Source organism: Strongylocentrotus purpuratus, unplaced genomic scaffold (genome assembly GCF_000002235.5).
Source record: "Strongylocentrotus purpuratus isolate Spur 01 unplaced genomic scaffold, Spur_5.0 spur5_scaffold_15, whole genome shotgun sequence".
NCBI lineage: Eukaryota > Metazoa > Echinodermata > Echinoidea > Camarodonta > Strongylocentrotidae > Strongylocentrotus > Strongylocentrotus purpuratus.
In genome coordinates, this window is record NW_022145600.1 from 10,562,209 (window position 1) to 10,580,322 (window position 18,114).

General features: G+C 36.1%; 1 protein-coding gene across 1 annotated transcript; it reads left to right on the forward strand.

Annotated features, from left to right (window-relative positions):
• The first annotated feature begins 7,892 nt into the window (after window positions 1-7,892).
• LOC115924336 (adhesion G-protein coupled receptor D1-like) lies at window positions 7,893-11,778 on the forward strand. Its single transcript, XM_030986477.1, has 7 exons — window positions 7,893-7,898; window positions 7,941-8,097; window positions 8,726-8,774; window positions 9,520-9,586; window positions 10,033-10,118; window positions 11,135-11,255; window positions 11,728-11,778. Exons 1-7 carry the CDS (start codon window positions 7,893-7,895, stop codon window positions 11,776-11,778), a joined length of 537 nt encoding a protein of 178 aa, XP_030842337.1.
• The last annotated feature ends 6,336 nt before the right edge of the window (window positions 11,779-18,114 follow it).

Below are 18,114 nucleotides of genomic sequence, written 5' to 3' on the forward strand. Positions count from 1 at the left end.
CCCATTGTCTTCTATCATCTCAGGTAAGGGAAATAACACTATCATAACTAGTCTGCCGTAAGACACACAAGGCGTCAATTGCTGACGCAGGAATGGGTCAACGACTGATGCGGCCTTTGACGCACCATGATATAATGGTATTTAAGATAAAGTTAATGCGAAATGTAACAGTTTAAGCATTATCATGAATCATTGACGTGTGTGCTGCGTCAATAATCACTGGTTTGATTAGGGCAGGTAATAATTAACGCAACGAATCTGACGGTTCGTGAGCAACCGGCCCTTGATTTATTTATGATGACATGACTTCGTTCATTTCTGAGATCACTGAACAGCATCCTACAGAGGTAGTGCATTCGTATCACACACAGCTTTTCATTTTAAAAACACTCCCCACATGATGGGTTGTACTGGGGAGTTATACATTAGCCCGGATCTAAAGGGTCTATAAATCTCACCGCAATCTTGGAGAATGATAACTGCATAGCAGTTCAGAATGGTCAATAATTGGCCGTTCATTGGAGAAAGAAAAAGATGAAAGAAATCCAACTAAATCTAGCACAATTGTTGATAGATGATTGGTAGATTGGAGAAAGAGTAGAAAGCTGATAAATTAATGTCTACGTTGGTGCCAGGAAAAAGATAGTGTTTTTATTATTTTAGGCTTAATCTAAATTTAAAATTAAGGGTCTTTAAAAATGTTAATTATGTGCATGCGCAGAGGACTGATTTGTAAAAGTGTTGATTCTTTATTAAAACAAAACCTAAAACCGTCTGTACAGGTATTTCATTATTTTTTGTTGAATTCATACTGTTGTTTACTGTTGTATTGTTATTATTCTAATATATGATTTTATAATCTAATGTCACCTTCTTGTTCCATTAAAAAAAAAATCTTTTACAAGGGAATTCGCACTCGTCTGACTAAATTTAACTGCATTTAACCTCTATATTTAAATAAAACCATTCGATTTTTCAGAAAATGCGTCTACCACGATTTCTTGTGTATTTGCCGTGCTCTCAGGAAAAGTCTTCGACTTTACCAACGCATCTGTTGCTGGAAAAGAGGGGTAATGCACTACTTTTTGCTTCAACTTTCGAACCTCTAATTTGAGACAGAATCGTAACATACAATTTTCTTTCCAAAAATATCTGTGTTTGCGTTATGTGGAACAGTTCTGTACTCAGCTAGGATGTAACAAATATTTCATCATCATTATTAGCTTTTGTCTTTTAATTCAATATTATCTTTCAATATTGAGCTTCAACGCATGTGGTGAATACAAATATCCCTGCTTAGCGAGACAAGAGGTAAAAAATTCAACAGACAGCCGACTGTTTTATTTCATCATGTTCATTGCATTAAACAAAATTGTTTGCTTTTAACTTGTTCTGCGAAACATGATTCAGTTTCCAACACTATTACAGTTCATAATAATGATCGTAAATAGAAAACACGATGGCGTTATGTTACTTAACATTAACAAAAGACAAGAGGTGAAATAACTCTTCGAAAAAACCCAATTCCACTGTAAATTTCATTTTAATATACATGTACTAAACTGCACTTTCGACATTACCACGAGCTCCTAACCCTTCTGAGTATGTATGTAGTATTGCTTAATACTATTAGTTTATCACTTTCCGTTATACTTTCTGGCGGTTTATTTCTCAGATTTTCTCAATATATTTCTTAAGATTTCATCCGTGCTCACGATTTTGCCTATCGTAAGCACCCTGGCCGGTAATAAGGTTCTTAGTTTGAAGGATATTTTATATAATATGTTTCGTTTCTTACTGAAAAAATTGAATCAATAGTGAATGAGGTTATTTTTCCATTTTTCATTTTGATGTTGCAGCTTTGGAGAACTGAACTCAGATATTTTGGTCATTTTGATCTCTGGAATAACCTCAACCCCCTTCAGAGAAAATATCACGTTGAAGTTGCCTTTGCTGAAGGTACGTTAATTCAGTGTATATTCATAAATCCTGTAACTAGCTACTTTCCTCACTGCTAGACACACACACACACACACACACCACACACAGGCACATCAAACTATGTGATAATGTCTTAGGGAACGACATTTAATTGAACACTGACGAGTTTTCACAAGACTTTCGAAAAATCAGCCTTAGACAATTTAAGTAGCCTTGTCCATCACATTTTGAAATGTTCGAACATAACAATAAGTTATGGTATATTATAAAATGTGTTCAAGCATGAAGCGCCAATGAGAAGCGTCAAAATGGATCACGCTGCATCGACCATAACGCACGCACAACCATCCTCTAGGACAACTACCCCGGGACAATTATCCTTGGGGGTAGTTGTCTGGGGGTAGTTTTCCGGGGATAGATGTCCTAGGGGTAGTTGTCCTAGGCGGTAGTTGTCCTGGGGGTAGTCGTCCTAAAGGGTGGTTGCCGTAGGGGGTAGCTGACTGGGGGTGGTTATCCGGGGGTGGATGTCCAGGGGTAGGGATAGGTGTCCGGGTACGGTTTAGAAGGTGGTAGGAATATTTTGCTTTCTCTTCCGCGTCATACCAAAAGACGTTAAAAGATGGGAGTTGTTGCTACCTTGTTTGGCGTTCAACAATAAGGGATAGAGCAACGTCGATCTGGCGCTGCTCATTGGCTGCCGGGCTCACGATCAATTGGGCAAAAAGAATTTCCGTTTCGGTTTAATAAAATTTGGAGTGGACTATTAGGCTATTATTATTATTATTATTATTATTATACCCTCCTCACCCTTTTACTCCCCCATCCTTTTATTCCCAAAATAATCGATTCACTTATGTTAGAAGATTGTCTACGTCATGGGGCTTGCTCTGATAAAAAAAATTGCTGGTGCTTTATAGGTCATGAAATGTAGAATAAAATGTCCATGACCAAGCTTCCCATGATTCAAACCTTTATCACAAATATAAGGGGGAAGAGAGGGGTTGCGGTAGGAGGAGGAGAGGGGGTGGTGGAGGAGGAGGGGAGGAGGAGGAAGGGGAGGAAGGGGAGGAATAGGAAGAGGTGTAGGCGGAGGAGGATAAAAAGTGTGTGAGATAGAGAGAGAGAGAGAGAGAGAGAGGGGGGGGGGGGGGAGGAGAGAGAGAGAGAAAAAAAAATGAGAGGGAAATTTGGGCTCTATCTCAGTCACACCAATGATACTAACACCCGACCGACAACAGACCAAACAAGAAATTAAAATTAACTCGCATGGTCAAATATGTGCATTGAAAAAGATCGCATATCCTGCTGTATAAAGAATCGAAGAAAAACAATTAAATTGCTCTATGATATATTATATATATATATTATTCATGCTTTTGAAAATCGTTTTGAGCAGTTGCACTTGTAACGGCTCCAATCCTTTTAACTTAACCTAATTAGTTTTTACATGTCTACAATAATTCTGTGGATGAATGGATGCATTGTCTAATCACCCTTTCTGCCGCAATTTAATATCTGGCAAACAGAAGTACTCAAATCCAATTTCATTTTTTTCCCGGCTGGTAACTGATGGATATCAAAGTGTCTTTTGATACAACATCGGTTTGCTAATAGGAGGAAATAAAATGTAATTATCGATTTAACAGCCATCCTATAATTTGCAATTAATGAATTAGATTGAAGTTTGTGTCAAGTTTAATAGGCCTACTATAAGATAAAAAGACATTTTAAAATTGCTTATTAGACTGACCCTTCAACAGCCGTGAGCCACAATTTGTATCGACGCAATGGTTCAAAGAATGACTTAACATCAATTTCTATTTGATATTTTACTTTATGAATATTTAACATTTGAATTATGTATACAGGTTGAGGTCAACCTTGAAAGAGTACTCGCAATATGACGTGCGAGGTATATTCCGTATCTATGAAAGTGCTCAATTGGTGATTTGCTAATTGGTTCGTTTTATAGGCTTTACGAATAATAAAAATACTTTGACATCAATCATTTTTGACACACTGCGTTTCATCCTCAAAGACTGTAATATCCGATCAGCACAGTGCAGTGGCAAAATAGGTGTGTGTGTGTGTTTGGGTGTGTGTGGGTGGGGGTTGAGGTGCATGGCTGCGCCGCAGACAATTAATATTTTGGAATGATTCCAAATGACTAATACTCTGTTGAACATCACTTCATAGTCGGAAAACACGATGGTGGTTTTGTATTTTTCTGTAATAAGTTGTTGACCAAATTAAATTCATGCTATAAAGGGTTAACACTTTTGCTTGGTCATACGAAGAGGGAGCGATTGGAAAGTAAATAGAGGCATAAACCCATTTTGGCTCAGTGAATTTCCACCCCTTTATATTCAATTGGATAGGAGGTGATGACGTCAAAAGTGAACCAGATTACTTTAATATTTTGACAATATAGTGCACAAATAAAGTGAAAAAGATGGGTGGTGCCCCCTTTTTAATGGTTACAAATATATCTACCTCTCTACATCTTGTTATCTATTATTTGTTATTGTTGTGTCCAAGATGTTTAATCTGCATTGATATATAAGTATGTATGTACCATTTAGCAACAGTTCAAAAGACCTAACTTTCATGTTTTTCTCACTGTCTTCTTCTAATTATCATACTTAGCCTCCTGATGAAGACTACCAACCGACATGTGCATTCATGATAGACAGGTAGCTTAAAATTTTCCCGCCATTCCTCTTCCACCCTCTTATACTCTCTGCCTGTCTCTCATTAATCCTTTTTCGTAATCATACCTCAGTTTAATACGTACACCGTCAGAACGACTCCTAACCGAAGTTTATGGAAAGAAATGATGATTAATATAATGGTAACATTAAACAAAGTAATGATGATAAATACTCGTAATGATTATAATAATAATGATGATGATAATAATAATAATGATAAAATGCCGATATTATTTATGACAATAGTAATGATAACAATAACAACAAAAATAATAATAATGATACTATAATAATTACAGTAATAATGATGAATAATATTAATAATAATAATAAAAAGAAAAAGATGGAGAAAAGAAAGAAGAAGAAGGAGTAGTAGAAGAAAAAGAAGAAGTTGTAGTAAAAGAAGAAGAAAAATAGAAGACGAACTAAATCAACTGCTAAGAAAACAATGATAATAGCAAATATTATGAAACTTTCAAATCGAACATTTCAAGCACTGTTTTAATCTTTTGTGATTTTAGTGGAGGCAGTTTGACATGGTCAACCGATGGCTGTACCAGGAAAGATGAAGACTATGATAATGATTATAATGATGATGGCGAGGATGATGACGAGGATGATGACTTCATTATCTGCTCATGTAACCACCTTACCAACTTTGCCATCCTAATGTTAACCGATGACGTAGTAAGAGCAATATTTTAAATATAGATTAATAGGACAACTTAAGCTTTATGCGTATTGAAACTTAGTTTGAGGAAAAGCAGGAAAAAACACTTAAATGAAGGGAAATTGTGATCGAAAAAGTGATTAATTTACTTTTATTTTGCACATCGTCTCTATACCTTTATAATATATACCCTACCTCTCTGAACATGCTGGTAAAATCATGATGAGTAAAAGGCTATACAGCGAAAATCGACTTATAAAAACCAACACAAATTCTACAAAAAATGTTAGGAAGCTCGATAAAGAGATCGCTTCGGAAAAGACTCATCCCAGTAATCAATCGATTTGTTTATGAATGATCGTGCAGAATTATGCCATTACATAATATCCACTGTTTTCAAGTTTTAGATTACTTAGTTTTGTTTGTAAAGCATTGTTTACTTGTTAGAATTTTTTTGGCTGTAACTCAGATTCATGAAAACCCAAAATCAAACGCAAGCAATGTTGAATGCTGTACATGAAAATTAGATATTTAGTACACGAATGATTTAAAAGTGACCCCTATCGCAAGACTTGCAATGGAGGGTATTTTCATCCTTTTTTTTAATGTATGAAGGTCTCCGCCTCTTAATTCTCTTTGAAAACATCAACTTAGTTTGTTAAGTATGTATCTTTTTGCTTTGATTTAAACAGAACTCAGCTGAGCACAACGAACGCCTGTCGGTCATCACATACATAGGGACCTCCATCTCACTTGTATCTCTTATCATTGCATTGATTATCCTTTTCTCTGTCAGGTATGTATAGGACCCAATTAAAACAATTCAGGTGATTAAAACAAAATCTGAATAAAAAAAGGGAGGCGCGAAGGCTCAGTGGTTGAGCAGTGGTCTCGTATCCGGGAGGTCCGAGGTTCGAAACCAAGTCGATGCGCTAGTGCCCTTTGGTAAGGTGTTAATCCTCATTGCCAAGTCCCTTGAAGAGGACTTAAAGCCGTCGGTCCCCTGGCCGTTTACTTACAAGCATACATTATGCTTTCCTAGCCTGGCAGGTAAAACAAAACGAAATAAACAAACAAACAAACAACGTTTTTGAAAATGCAGGTTACATATATTTTTTCCGAAGTTTCCCAATTCCAAAGATTCGTTAATCCGAAGGTTCAAATAGTTCTGAAGGTTCGTATTTCCAAAGAGAAAATAGAGTTCATCTTTCCAAACGTTAATACATTAAAAAAGACATAGAACCTAGTATCGTTTTGTAGAATTACGAACCTTAGGAATAATGGACCCTTTCTCATTTGATTGATTAGTAAAAATAAGGATTAAGTGCAGCCTGATTTGATAGATTCCACATGCTTAAAGCAGCTGCAGTTGACATACAGGTATTCTCTTGATTTGTTCTTGATACTCTTTTAAAACGAGAAACTAAGACTTTCTTTTCAATTCTTTAATTTCTTATCGTTAACTCTGTTTTTTCAGGATTTATAGCATTCGAATTTTCTTGATCAAGAACCAATGCATCGCCATCTTTGTAGCTCAGATTCTCTTTATCTCTGGAGTTGAGCATGCGAGAAATATCAAGGTATACATTTGAGTCTGATAATGATCTGTATATTATGCAAGAACGCATGATCAATGACTTTCTTCAATTTAAGATTTAATAGTACTGACTAAAGTACAAATGATGGTCATTTCATGGTCGAACGTTCAGTTGGAATGTAATTTGTATCTCTTCACTGATCAAAATGCAACCTCAGAATAGTTTTTAACCCCAAAATATCTTCTAGATATTTTCGTTTTACTTGAAAACAAACAAGTTTGTTAATTCTAAAGAATGATAATATATCATTCTGTTTTGTAGGATGTATTTGTCTCATTAAATGTTCATTGTCATAACATGCGTTTGAAATGGTTTGACCAAAAAAAAGAAAATCACATTATCACTTTAGCACTGGTAACCATTACCATCACATAGTGCATTCCAGGGAATAGATTATGTCAGGTACTGTTGTCAGGTGGAAGTAAAACCTTTGCCCTGTTTTGTGATTTTTTTTTAATTTTAAATCAACTACAAGTCAGTCAAAATAACCAGAAAACTGTTGAAGGTATAAACCAGTTTTGGTCATGCGATTGCATTGTGAAAGAAACGTTGTGGAATCGATCAGAAAAGGTTGATCATCTAGCATATAAGTATTGGTATGTACTGCAAGGTTCTAAAATCATCAAAATGATAAGAAACTTGACATAGTCTTGGGAAAGTTACAAGCACTGTACACAGAAAGATGTATATGGGACAACACGATATCCATCCAGTCCGGATAGATATAATTATTTACCAAATATATCAATTAGTAGGCGGTTTCCAGGCAAAATTTGTATCATCACGTATCAACTTCCATTTCATTTTTTTAAGAGGGGGGGGGGGGGGGCGTTTCCAAAACTGGTCTACACCTTTAAGAGATACTGGATTAATATAATTGCATTTCATTAATTTGTTATTGAAATGTGACAGTTGTTATTGATCATAGATTTTATGACACAGAGCCCTGTCCATGTCAGATCAGAAATAAGCATGGAGGTAAAAAAGTGGTATGATTATATCTTATTGAATCTTTATCAGGTACTGTGCGGTCTTGTGGCTGGATTCACCCATTTTGCGTTCCTGTCTGTCTTCTGTTGGATGCTAGGTCAGGGTATCTACATTCTCCTGCAACTAGGATACCAGATGCTCTCTAAAGTTCGAATGAAAAAGAGGCATTATGCCCTCTTTGGATGGGGTGAGCTTTGCAGGGAAACCATCACGTTACTCCTATAGCATTTGTAGGGACATTGTGATGTATTGGTGAAGGCCTTTGAGAGTTCCTTGGTCGAGGTTACACACCATTTTCTCCTGCGGCAATTGCTCAGCATAAATTTCCTACACTTACCCACTTCTTAACTTCAACCGTGGACACACCACTATTACCACCTCACCTAAAACCCCATCCTTACCCTTAACCTAACCTAAAATGATTAAAACCTTAAGGCTATAACCCCATATACCTTTGCCAAAATAAAACACAGATCATTTGTTGCAGGAGCAAATGTATTATCGGGTTCGATCCTAGGTGTTTACATTCCCGGACGAGGTGCTATTATACCCACATTCCCTCTCCCCCCAGATGGATTAAATGGATATCTGGCCGTGTGGGGGAATAATAATCATAATTGCAGTGCCCCAGGTATTGATAAGACTGTATAACCGTTGCTTGAACATGTAAAATTACGTATACAAACAGAAATACAATTACGTTAAACTACCCTTTCTCTCTTGCTCGTAACTATGGCTTAAACAGATCTTCAAATCCAAGTACAAATACAAACAAATAATTGGTTTTCCATTTGTTTTCTTCTTCATGTCTTTAGGACTTCCTGCAGTGATTGTTGGACTGACAGCCGCTATTAAGAGTGGATTGTATACAAGTGGATCCTAGTGAGAATGTCCTTTTTTAAATCATTTTTTTTCATTGCTAGCATACAAACTAAATTACATACATTAAAATGTTTTGTCATATCCCATCTGTATTTGAAAGTCTAGTTGGATCTGATACAAATTATTCCCTCTAAGAGTAATATATGAAGAAACAGAGAAACAAAAATCATTCACGATATATAACATTGAGTGAATATAAGCTTGGCTTGTTTTACATTTATATTGGCTAAACTGGTGTTTTTAAGTGTTTTTATCATTGTTTAAGCGGTCCTTATCCTAAATTGAGGAGCAAATTTTGGCGCGCTTTTTACCCATATAAGGAAAGAGCTTGCGAAATGGATTTGTATAATTCAATATAAAAAACCCAGTGAAGGATCTACATGTAACTATTTAAAGCAAAATAGAAATGGGGAATACTTTACCAGAATCAATGGCGTCTCAAGGGTCCAGATATTGAGGGGCACCTCAATTATGGGGGGGGGGGGGGCATCAACAATCAATCTTACGGATGAAATGCGAATCAGCTAGACTATGAATTAGGGAATGGAGGTGAGAGTTAGTCATGTGGCCATCATTTCACGTTCCCTCCACGTTCCCTCCACCTTCCGCTTTTCAATTATTTCCCTTTATTCGTCCTTTTCCGCCATTTTATTTTATTACCCCGTGCCCCCTCTTAGCTACGCCACTGACCAGAATAACATCTTCTTTCTGTCTCTCTTTTTTTCAGCTGCTGGTTGTCCACAGAGGAGGGAGGCGTCTGGGCATTTATCGGTCCTGTCATCGCCATTCTTGTGGTTTGTGTTTACATTTACAAAACGCAAACAAAATTAGAAAATCAAATGCATAATCCTAAATCTTGACAAATCTTGCATGACAATTAATAGTCAGAAAGCATTGCAATGGAATTTAGAATTCTGCTCTTTTCAAGCTTTGCTTAACCTTAAAACTGTAAAAAAAAAATTAAACGCTTATCTCGTCATAATACGAACAATGTTTAATATTGATTTCCCGGTTTGTTTTAAATTAAAACAGTAACTTTTATGCTTTATTTTGCCACATGTATTTTGCCACTAGAAAGTGACTGAACAGACGCAAATGTGCATTAAAATTAATCTGAGTTGGTTGCAGAATTAAAAGACATCTACATAGTTAGTTTATTGTTGTCATTTTATAGGATAGATACTTATGCATATATAATACTAAATAACTATGCTCCTTTTCATCTCTTGATTTGGAACAGGTCAGCATGAGTGCGTTCTTTTGGGCGATGCGGTCGTTCTTATCTGTGAAGGCTTTCAAGAATAAATCCGAGATGGATAAGCTTTGGTACGAATGAATATGACATACATACATACACACACATACAAACGCACAAACACTCCCACACACACACATACATTGTGTACGCACATGACGCGATCGTAGCTCTCAGAGTGTATCCTTTTATTGGTCAAGATTACGATTCGCGTGATCTTCTTCTTGATTCATACATAAGATCGCGATACAAATAAATATATACATATATATATATATATATATATATATATATCAACATTTATGCAGTCGAACCTGCATATTAAGGCTACCCAATTAAGGGAAGCCGAACAAGTGGCCACTATAGTGGCCACCTTTTCTAGACAGGTTCTACGACACATATTTCTTTCTCAAGGGAGACAAAATAGATGGACACTATAGACAGGTGGCTTTTATACAGAGGTAGCCCCTATTTATATGCATGTACATAAATATATGTATATGTTTATTCACCGAATCATATCCGAGCCAATTGTGATACATGTATGAATATGCTTTCCCTAATTTGCGAGTAAGGGTATGGCAGTGCACGTTCTCTCTCCATTACAACTTTAATGTATATTGTGTACGGCAAAGGAAGAGATTTCCACGCGTAAGCGGATGACATACATTTCTTTCCTTTTCATTTTAAAGATCTCATATTACAGTCATAATGGGTAAATTCAACTTCTTATGCAGTAAGATTTGAAAAATCGGGGATATCCGATAAATTATCGCCAGTTGCATGTCAAACCAAATGTGCATACTTTGTATTTTTTGGATGAGCTAAACGTTTAAATGTAAAAGAGCCTTGATGGTCCTTTTAAAGCCTGTCTGTACTAGTTTGGCCAGGAGGGATTAGACCACCCAGAGTAGTCACTGACAGGTTGCTATCTCATCAACTCAGCTCTCATTTAACATAAGAAAAAGAGGATCATGGGGGACCAATGGTCACCGTTTAGGCATTGTTTTCTATATAGAGGAAACAAGTAGCTACAAGTAGTACAGTGGGGCTTTAATCTTGCTCTCTCTGTTTGTCGTCTATGCAGGTCCAGTCTCCGAGCCGTCACTATCTTGGCACCTACACTTGGTCTGACATGGCTTTTTGGAATCTTTGTGAATCTTCACGTCAGTTTCCAGTATATCTTTGCCATTCTCAATTCGCTTCAGGTAACAGTATTAAATTTTCATCCCCTATATTTTATTTTATCAATTCAAGAATACATGACATTGTGTTGGACTGAGTCTTTAGTCCAGTGGTGTATCTGGACCTTGGCGTCGGAGGGGGGAGGGGGATTCAAGCGAGTGATGACATATTATGTTCTCTCCATCTCAATGAAAATGTGTTAGACCGAGTCTGTATTCCAGTTGCGTGTCTTGGCGTCATGAGGGGGGGGGGGGGGGGGGGGGCTGGGGTGATACATTAATTTGTTGCACGTTCTCTTCCCATTGCAACTTTCCTCAATTTGCAGATTTCATGATTTTGATTTCAATATGATATTATTTGCAAAATTAATGACATTCGTGGACCACCATTTCATAAATTACAGAGATTTATGAGAGAGTAAAATGAGCGAGTGTTTTTTAAAATGTTAGTAAACTAAATAAAACAAAATATTTTTATTTACTCTTTTTGTCATAGGGGTTTCTTCTTCTCGTGTTTCAAGTTGCAGCAAATGACGAAGTAAGCTAATTGTTTTTATTTTTTAGCAGATATTTCTGCATCTATTGACAAAATCATATACAAAATATTCAAACAATACTAATGGTATATAATACAGGGCGTATCAATAAACAGTTGGTCTTAAATCATTTTAAAAGTTAAATTGTGCCCCGTGCTTCAGTGTTTCATTGTTTAAAATTATGCAATGCAACTAGGCTTTCACAGAACCTTGTTTCAATCGACGGGATAACCTTTTAATTATTATAAACAGCCTACTTTCTTCTTGTCTCATGATAATTATCTAAGTTCTCTCTGCTCACTAATTGTCTAATGCGTCATTTCACACGTGTAAGGAGCATAAGGTGTTTATCTCGAATAGCGATCCAAAACTTAAAGATTGCTAAACCCAAATGCAAGAAAGAACATTTATGATGATAAATATCAACGAAATTGACGTCAGACTTTCATAATATAAGGGATGCGAATAAAGGCAAGATTTTAATCATCACTTTGAAGAGAATTTCATAAATTTTGCTCGTATAAGCATTTCTTTGAGTTTGAATTGATGTTAACACTTTTTTTTCTTCAACTGCCTAATAGTCATTGTAAATGAAGGAGCAAATGTTTTGGAATGATATAACACATACACACATAACGGCTTTTAACCCACATTCATTGCTTTAGCCCAAACGTGGTACAAGAGGATTTTGACAATACTTTTCGAAAAGCCTGCTGTTCAGTCTTCCTCGGCAGCACAAAGATCACACAGGATATACATTTTTTTATTAGAAGCTACCAAAGTTGGGTAAACTTTTTTAGGATACGCACTGAATAAAATTGATTTACATAAAATATGACAACTGAGTCACTGAGACTCAGGGCTGATGACAAGTTTTAGACGCGCTCATTATTTAAAGAAAACTTAGAAGTGTATAATGTAAGAAATTTCCTTTTTTAACACCAAGTTTACAGTGACAGGGTCCCCCTCCCCCCCCCCCCCCCCCCCCCTCCCCCCCCCACTGAGCGTATTATCGGCCGGCGCGATTTTCAAATTGTCTGGAGCAAAACAAAAATAAAAAAACGGTGCGCATGTACTACGACCATCTTTAGGGATCTGATTTTCTAACTACATGACTACATGGATATTGAGCCTATACGATGGAATTACTTTTTTTTACTTTCACTCAGATCCGAACCAAACTCAAACTTCGAGTGCGTCGCGTAGTTGATGGCAGAGACATTGAGTTGACCAGTGAAAGACGCTCGACTCTTGCACAGGTACTATCATCATTTAGGCTATCACTTTATGTATTCTCATAGTTGTGAGGGCGGTGCACGTCCTCTGGGTGCGCCGGCTACCCCCTGATTATTCCTGTCGTTCTACTATGTCTTTGTCTTTGTCATGACAACATATAGGTCCCTCTGATTGATTTTACAGCCAGAGTGCCTTTAGTTTTATTTTCCACTTCGTAAAATGGGTCCATAATAAAGAGGTAGATCTTGTTTTGTTTGTGTAGATTATGGATAATGCACATTCTGATACAATACCTTTAATACTTTAAAATATTTCTGTACATTTGAGGTATTTGATCCGACAGTCGCTGTTACACGTTTACAGACATGCCCCTTTTAATGAACCGTGAATCGCAATTTAAAGAATAAACGCTTTTCTCAGCATTGCCTTACATTTCTTAATCATCCACTTTTTAGGCATTTTATGGAAATGGGAAGAACTACCAACTAAATACAAACACTCACACACACACAAACTCCCCATACACACACGTACATACACCCACATGCACACAAACGCACACGGACGCCCCCACACACGCACATAATCTTATAGACCTCTCTCTATATATTCATGTATGAAGCTAGAGGGATCAGCATTAGTTTGAAGGTTACATTATAATATCATTAACATGAAAACATCACATATAAATACATTGAAGTTTCCTACGAGAAAAACTTTAACATTTGTTGACAACTCCTTCCCCACAAACTAATGTGAAACGCTTCCTAGAATATTATGATTTGAAGCATTTCAACGCCAACTGTATTACATTCACACTTTATCATTTCATTTGTATTCTTTTGTAGCCTGGCTGTTCTCACGCTGAAAAGGATAAGCACCTGTCAAAGAGCGCGTTCGTCTCGACAACAACAACAACAACCAACATATAAAGTACAACAATTGGCGAAATGGCCAACTTTATGCCATGAACATGATGTATTATTTGGAAAGGATTGGAGCTACACTTAGTTTTAAATGTTATCTGCTAAAGAACTCTACAGCTTTTTGCAGGTGATAAATAGAGTGAATTTGCAAAGGATCTTTTATTTCTGGGAATTGAGAATTATCAACAGATTGAGTTTGACGGGAATAAAAACTAGTACATGTATGTACAAGAAATGTCAATAAAAAAAGGAGGGAGTAATCGAGTACCACATTTGCAGCTTCGAAATTCTAGTTTGTAGCTGCATATTATCATACCTGTCTGATATATTAATATTCAATTATAAAAGAGCAAAGAGAGCAAGAGATGAAAGTTTCTAAGGCGACTAGCTCATTTCTGCAATTGTATAACCCGATGTGAATAATAACTGGGAAAATAATCTGTTCAGTTCAGTATCATGATGTATTTTTTTTTTTTTTTTTTTTTTAGAGTGTAATGCACTTGGAGAGTATATAAGTATTATGTTTGTATTTTGAAATGTAAAGCGCCTTGAGCATGTTCATGTAAAGGCGCTAAATAAATACCAATATGTATGTATGTATGTACTAAGAATATTTTTTTTTTCGTTCAAATTAGATTTGTTTTCAGCACAGTACAATATAAATGATAATAGTAATAAAACAAAAAGATGAAAACGTAGTATAACATGATATGAAAATGCATACTTCGTAGAATTAATGAAAAGAAACATAATGAAAAACGTATTATGAAAAAGAGTGATCCATTACAAGCAAAGCTTGTAAAACGTGAACAATGGTTCACTGCTATAAAATGTTCAATGCTATAAACAATGGCACTTCAATTTCACTTAATAAACTTTATGGACATTTTCCGGTGTGATTTTAGTCGAAATATCAGGAGGTATTTTAATGTGATATCGTCATATTTTGTATAAACATTCAGTCAGATAATTATCTTTGTTTTACTTCGAAAATTTCTCAATTGTAAATTAGCTTCGAAGAATTAACCAACCTGATGATGTCATTTTTCTATATTAATTTCTTACAACCCATACTAATTACTTTCTTTAGACTGGAACCTGTATAATTCATATTTCAGCAGGAATTCACAGAAGCATAAGTACAATTTGAGAACAATTTTTGTTTTTCTATTTTACATCTCAATTCCTTGGCTCATCATTGTAACTGTACATTTGTATATACATGTAGTTAGTTTTGAATGTGTTTATATATAAAACTATCACTCCTGACGACGGATAGTCAACCTGTTCGAAACGTAGAGCCACTCCGCCACCCATCCTCTCCAAGCGCTATAGTTCTCATTAGAACTATACGCTAAGAAAGATAACCAACATTCTTTTTTAAGACTACACCAACAGTCCTTTTCAGGATTACACATCCTCCCGTATGATTACCGAGAGTCCTTTTCAGGACTCCTCAATCCTCCCTCTCTCTCACATGGTGCATCCGCAAGCCTACTGTATATCTACATCACCATGCAAGCCGATACTTACAAGCAGCATCAAAACTATTACTATTACTATTCAACCGTCCGGCTGCGAAGAAATGTTTTAATAGATATTGAATCTGGACTTAGATGAGACCTCATGAGTATGATTTAGTTAGGCCATGGACCTACTTGGTTAAGCGCAAGATTTCATACTTGTATTCAGAGATAGTCGCATGTTAGGCCCGGCCCCATTGGTATTCATGAATCAATCTGTTTTTTGTAACATGCCTCCATCTTGTTGCTCACTACCCCCCCCCCCCCCCCCCCCCCTGAGCGACTTTTCGGCTGGTTGAGTCGTTGCGATTTTTTTTTGGGACTCCAAAAAAAAAAAAAAAAGTGTCCGCTTACCCCCCCCCCCCCCCCCCCCCCCCCCCCCCCCCCTGAGCGACTTTTCGGCCGGCGCGATTTTCAAATTTTCGGGAGCAAAAAAAAAAAAAGTTGGGCCCCCTCCCCTAAGAAATCCTGGATCCGCGCCTGGTTGTTGATGACTGGTACGAAGCCCTTAATAATCATGTAATGGTTGGCGCTTGATGTCTAGATAATTATATCTAAATGTTTCGATACAATAGATCATAAATTTCTCTTATGTAACTTTAACAATATGGTGTTAAAGGAAATGAGCTTCAATGGTTTATAAGTTATCTTTCAAATAGAAGGCAGGTTGTTTGATGTCATGAAAGACAATCTAAACCAATTAAGTTAACTGTGTGTATTCCGCAAGGTGGGGTTTTAGGGCCAGATTTGTTTCTTGATTTTGATTAATGATAATGTTCAAAGTGGTTCTGGTGGAAGTTGTAACATATTTGCTGATGATGTCATATTTCTGGTTCAAATTTTGCTAAAATAGAAAGAAGATTACAAACTTGTTTTGATGATATTAATAATTTGTATCATGAAAAAGGTTTACAAATATATGTTTTAAAAACAAATGTCATGCTTATTTCGACTTAATTCAAAACATAAGGGTGAACTCAAATTAATATTGATGGAAATATATTACAACAAGTACATAATGTGAGATATATCTTGGAGTTGATGATGAATGTCACCTTACATGGGGTATTCACGTTAAAACGTTTATGTCGATTACTTTCGTATGAAGTACATGCATTAAGAAGACTAAGCTCAACTGTAAATAGTAATCTATTGAATACCTAATGTAAGACAACTATGCAACCTGGCAATGATTACGCTTGTTCAGTTTTGGGGAGTTGTTCCGCTAAAAACAGTGAATTAATATTTAAACTCCAAAAACAGGCAGCACGAATAGTTACTAAGTAATTTGATTACTCTAACCGCACATGTCACTTTTTTTCAGAATTGAAATGGCAAACGTTTGAGCAACGGAGGGATTACTTCCTCGTCCTATAATAACATATAAATGATATAAATGTACTTTTTACTACTGTGTATTAATATTTATAAACATGTGTACCATGCACTTTCTCTTTCAAACCTTGAAAATGTATTTTAATGTTACATACACTCATTGTAGTGTGTTTTTAAATTGTATTTCAATTGAAAACAGCTTTGCTGATCATGTTTATCCTTAATAAAGATGTTCAAATAAATTAATAAATAAATGAATAAATATAATATTAATATGGGCGTCCCGTGTAACATTGCTCACTCAAACCTGATGTACACTGTTGGTCATAATGGTGGAATAATTTTTTTTACCCCAATTTATAGGATGATTTTGACAATGATTTATTCCTAATAGATCTAGATAATAGTATACAATCTCAGATTTTATTGAATAATAATTTGCGAGTGTTTGTTTTGCGGGACTGCTAAAGCATGTGTGTGCTACTATGCTAATCAACTAGGGGACCTACGTCCTTAATTCATAACTGACAGTATGAGGATTAATGCCTCACAAAAGGGCACTAATATAGCTGATCGACACGGTTTTTATTCTGGAGCCTCACAGTTACGAGGCCATTGCTTAGCCATTAAATCATGACTGTACACAGCGGGGGCTAGGGTACGTCGGCGCCCCCCAAAATACAAAAAAACAAAGAAAATGCAATAAATTATCAATAATTTTTTTGCATTTCCCCCGTTCCCCAACATAAAAAATTCCTCTGTAGGGCAATGCATTATGGGTCAAGGCATGCCCACATAGAGGATTTTTGTTATCTTAGGGGTCGGGGCACTGTCAGTTAGGACTTAAGGACGTAGGTCCCCTAGTTGATTATCATTGTAGCATACACATGCTTTAGCAGTCACGCAAAACAAACACTCACCAATTATTATTCAATAAAATCTGAGAATGTATTATCTAGATCTAGTAGAAATAAATCATTGTTAAAATCTTTCCATAAATCGGGGTAAACAAATTTATTCCACCATTATGGCCAACAGTGTACATAAGGCTGTATTCCACTGTAGCCAATACATTTAGAGGTAATAGAACCTGAATTGAATCTCATACAAACCGAGACTGGACTCGTCAAGGAGAGGCTCCACTGAAAAATAGTAATATTAACAATAGAATAACATAATTGACAATAAGGAAGTAACCTATTTATCAAATGCCAGGGGACCAAAATTATACTAGAAAGAAAGTGACCATTTCCTAAAGTGGGAGCTCAATTTACCTTTCTTCTCTGATAATTTATATTCAATTTTCGCAAAAGGGTGTCATTCTTTC

Bases quoted from the DNA above. Each gene is read 5' to 3' on its own strand.
- LOC115924336 (XM_030986477.1), top strand. The intron at 10,119-11,134 runs GTACGAATGAAT...TCGTCTATGCAG, and splicing joins TCCGAGATGGATAAGCTTTG to GTCCAGTCTCCGAGCCGTCA. The intron at 11,256-11,727 runs GTAACAGTATTA...TTTTTGTCATAG, and splicing joins CCATTCTCAATTCGCTTCAG to GGGTTTCTTCTTCTCGTGTT.